At 36.0% G+C, this 4312-nt stretch overlaps 1 protein-coding gene across 1 annotated transcript in view; it reads left to right on the forward strand.

Annotated features, from left to right (window-relative positions):
• The window catches only part of LOC105811187 (transmembrane protease serine 11B-like protein), a 45977-nt gene that overhangs the window by 37987 nt on the left and 3678 nt on the right, over positions 1–4312 (forward strand). Inside the window, exons 4-8 of the mRNA XM_012645330.1 lie at positions 962–1080; positions 1180–1247; positions 2315–2475; positions 3163–3201; positions 3686–3860. Coding sequence (XP_012500784.1) covers positions 962–1080; positions 1180–1247; positions 2315–2475; positions 3163–3201; positions 3686–3860 — 562 coding nt within the window. The remainder of the gene's footprint in view (positions 1–961; positions 1081–1179; positions 1248–2314; positions 2476–3162; positions 3202–3685; positions 3861–4312) is intronic.

Raw genomic sequence — 4312 nt, forward strand, 5'->3', positions numbered from 1 at the left:
CATATGAGTAAGAACATGTGGTATTTATCTTTCTGTGTCTGCCTTATTTTATCGAACATAATGTCCTTGAGGTTTATCCATGTTGCTGAAAATGACAGGATTTCATTTTTTTTTAATGACAGAATAGTATCCCGCTGTGTATATATACCATATTTTCTTTAGCCATTCATCTGCTGAGGGACAATTAAGTTGATGCCATATCTTGACTATTGTGAATAATGCTTCAATAAACACGGGAGTGGAGATTTTTCTTTGACATACTGATTTGTTATTCTTTGGAGATACACACACATGCACACAGAGCAGTGGGATTGCTGGACTCTATGATAGTTTTATTTCCAACTTTTTGAGGAATTTCCATAATGTTTCCCATAATGGCTATATTAATTTACATTCCCCATGAACAGTCTCTAGGAGTTCCCATTTCTCCACATCTTTGCCAGCGTTTGTTATTTTTGTCTTTTTGGTAATTGTCATTCTAACTGGTGTGAGATGATATCTCACTGTGATTTCGATATGCATTTTCCTGATAATCAATGGTGTTGAGCATTTTTTCATATACCTATTGGCCATTTGTATGTTCTCTTTTGAAAAATGTCTGTTCAGATCATTGACTATTTTTACATGGAATTATTTGGCTTTTTTTTTTCTGTTGAATTGAATTCCTTGTATATTCCATATATTAATCCCTTGTCAAATGAATAATTTACAAATATTTTCTCCCATTCTGCAGATTGTCTATTCATTCTGATAATATGTGTATACATATTCAATTATTGATCCTATAAACAATATCTATAATGCCTAGATTATCCAATCAACTGTATCAGAAAATTCACAAGCGTTTATCAATATCTAATATGAACACAACACATACTAGTTAGTATTTCTATGTGACCTATATTTGTATTTGAAGACCATTTAATTTAAATAATTCTTGGATCTTTTTTCTATTTCAAAGAAAACAGGACCTACTACTACCAAGGTAGCTTTAATGTGCTGGACATCCCATATAATAGAAATTATGAAAGGGAAACATCACCAGAAAATAACTATCTTAGCAAAATTCTTGAGACTAGGGTAAGTTAGTATTTTTCTCTATTTGTTTCATTGTTAAGTCTCTAAAAAATAAACATATTATTTGAATTGGATGTTTTAATCTATGTTCTCTTTTAACAGATGGATGATGCATTTCAAAGTTCTAGCATTTACAAACAGTATATCAATTCTCAAGTCATCACACTGGTGTAAGTAACTAACATGAACTATTAGAAAAGAGATCAACCCATCATACATAACCACTATACTTCAAGTTTCTATGTAAAAAGTGTTTATTAATATGTTATAGTCATTAGCCAATAATCTACTAATATCCAGCATTATCTTAGCATCAGACTAATTGTTCCATATAAAACCAAAGGAAAGATTGAGTCTATCTAGTTGAGTTCATTATGTGTTGAAAATGCATTAATCTTCAAATTACAGATGACTCATCCTTCTGGTTTTCTAAGTATTATTTATGTGCAGAAAACATTACATGGTTTGATGCTCTAACATTTTTATTTAGCAGTAACATAAATATAGACCCTGTTTTTTCCTGTCTTTCTGCTTTCAAGTCAGCAGTTGTGGAACTTCCCCTAGAATTCTTATTAGATATAGGGTAGAAGAGAGCATATCACCAAGTAAATAGAGGCTTTGAGACCAAGGAAAACCTTCTAGTCACCATAACAAGAAGTAAGATAAATGTGCTGTGTTCCCCGCATGTGGGTTTGGAGTAGCATGGAATAGCAGAGGGAGACCTAGAATAAGAGTTAGACAAATGACCTCATCCTTCCTGTGAATATCTCCAGATAATATAAATATCTTATTGCTTCTGCTTCGTTTATTATAATCATTTATATACATGTCTTAACTCCCCTAAAAGTCTGGAAATTCCTTGTGGATAGGAACTGTGTCTTAGTCACCCTTGCATCACCTAGCCCAGTTGCTTATCTATAGCAGTTGCCCAACAAATGATTGATGGATGCATGAAATGAAAGACCCCAGTTCTTAGTTGATACCTTTACCCTGTGCCTCAGGCTTTTCCTGTTTTTTCATATTTGTAGAACTGCTTGTCCTCTAAATTGAATAATATAGCTGCATGCACGCTATCACCAAGTAAAAGTAGGCAGATGGATGACTCTACGCTTAACCTAAAGCCAAGGTACTGCACAAACCCGCAAAAGACCAGAAGAAGCTAAGACATAAAAACATCAGGGAATGAGGAAGGAAATGCTATTTTTAGCAACATACAAAAACTTTATGTTGTTTCCAGTCCTGATAACAACAGTGTGACAGCGCAGATATGGCTGGTATTCAAGGCTCCCAGGTCAATGAAGGAGAACACAAGAAGGAGAATTGAAAGCATTTTACGTCAGATGCTGGGGAACCACTCAGGGTCCTTGACTACAGATCCTAATTCTCTGAAACTTGTGGGTAAGCTATGTATTATATGGGAGCTTTCATTTTTATCCCTAACACCAGACACAAAACTGATCTTCAATATTTTTTACAATGAATAAGTCATTGTTTTACATCTGAGCAATTATTTGTTTTCTTCATTAAAAACGCATTCACACCCCAATCATAACACACCTTATAGTTGTTTCTGGGAGGAGGGAGTGGCGGCTCATTCTAAAGCAGATGTCGATATTTTAAACAGTCTTTATGAGTAATGATGTATCTTGCTATTCTTTTCATGATCTGTTATAAATTTCAAAAGACTACACTGGATCCATCAGTATGAGACAGATCACCCTTTAAAAGTTATTTTTGTATACTGGCAAAAATTAGGTTCATTTGTGGGGACTGCTTCTTCTAAGGAAAGAGACTCTCAATTTTCCACTTTATATAATGTAGAATACAATTCCAGTTAAATAAAAAAGAAGTCTTTCACATGGAACTATTAATATGAAGATAGTACTTCTGTATCATACACTCACATATGGTAAAAGAACAACTTCAATAAACCAATATTTCTCTCCTTTCTATTGCCACTTTATCTTGAAATTCCAAATTATTTCTGAACCCTTCTGACCAGCTGAACCCAGCATCTTACTCCATTACCCCAAATCAGTAGTGCTGGGTTTTAAATTTACAATGGATTTTTTTGTTCTATTTCAGAAATCAGTAAGGTCGATGCTGAAAAGATTATCAACAGCCGTAAGTTCAGATATTTTTAAATTAAATGTATGAGATGATCTAAGGCATAAACAGTCATGATTTGTTAATGATTAGCGAGGCACAGTTGTAAGTGATTTACACACAATAATTCATTTAATCCTAATAACAATCCTACAAATAGGTATTATATATTATGATCCCATTTTAGAGATGGGGAAACTGAAGCACAAAGAAGTGAAAGAATTGCCCCAAATTCAAACCCAAGGAGTCTGGTTACAGAGTCCATGGCCTTAATAACCATGACTTTGTCTACACATTCTCCAAGAGCTGAAGTGTCTTGGAGATACTATGCTGGGTGAGCAGGAAATACAGGGGCTGCTACGGGATCCATTTTGTACCTATCAGTGCAAGAAATTGTTAGATATAACCATAGAAGGACAACTCAGTTTATACTCTCTGCTGTGTAAGAAAATAGGCATTCTCTTACGATTTTCCATGGAGCAAAACTGACCCTTTCTGACAGGCTGTGGGAGACGAGCAAGGATGTCAGCTACGTATGATAGAATCAGGGGAGGCTCCACTGCTCAGGAAGGAGAATGGCCATGGCAAGCGAGCCTCAAAAAGAACGGGAGACACTACTGCGGGGCATCCCTGATCGGTGAAAGACACCTGGTGACTGCAGCTCACTGCTTTCAAACGTAAGTTCATCACGTTGCCCAAGGTTAGGGAGACCAAAGGCCCCGGGGTGCTTCTCCCAGTTTGCACCAGTTGTCCCTGTTTAAGCATTGGCAGCATTCCTTTCCTTCTCAAAAGTGTCCTGGTTTAGAAGATAAATTATATGTTAAGCCTATCTAAGACATTCCTACCTTACTAGTAAAAAACGGGAGGAGCGTTTCATTCCCGACACTACAGCTTTTTCCTTATATGATTCTTACCTCTCATCAATTCCTACTCCAGAAGTCCTAAACTATTTGTGGTTGCTGAAATACATCATCCTGTTTCACACCTCCCTTCCTCTCTGCACACGCCTGTCCCCCTCTCCTCATCTTTGAGGCAAAAATGACTCAGCCCTACGGTCTCATTCTAAATGCTACTTTCCCTAAGAAAACTTCCATTCTCTTAAGCATATAGATTTAAGTGCTACTGTTTC

Source organism: Propithecus coquereli, unplaced genomic scaffold (genome assembly GCF_000956105.1).
Source record: "Propithecus coquereli isolate 6110/MARCELLA unplaced genomic scaffold, Pcoq_1.0 Scaffold230, whole genome shotgun sequence".
Taxonomy (NCBI): domain Eukaryota; kingdom Metazoa; phylum Chordata; class Mammalia; order Primates; family Indriidae; genus Propithecus; species Propithecus coquereli.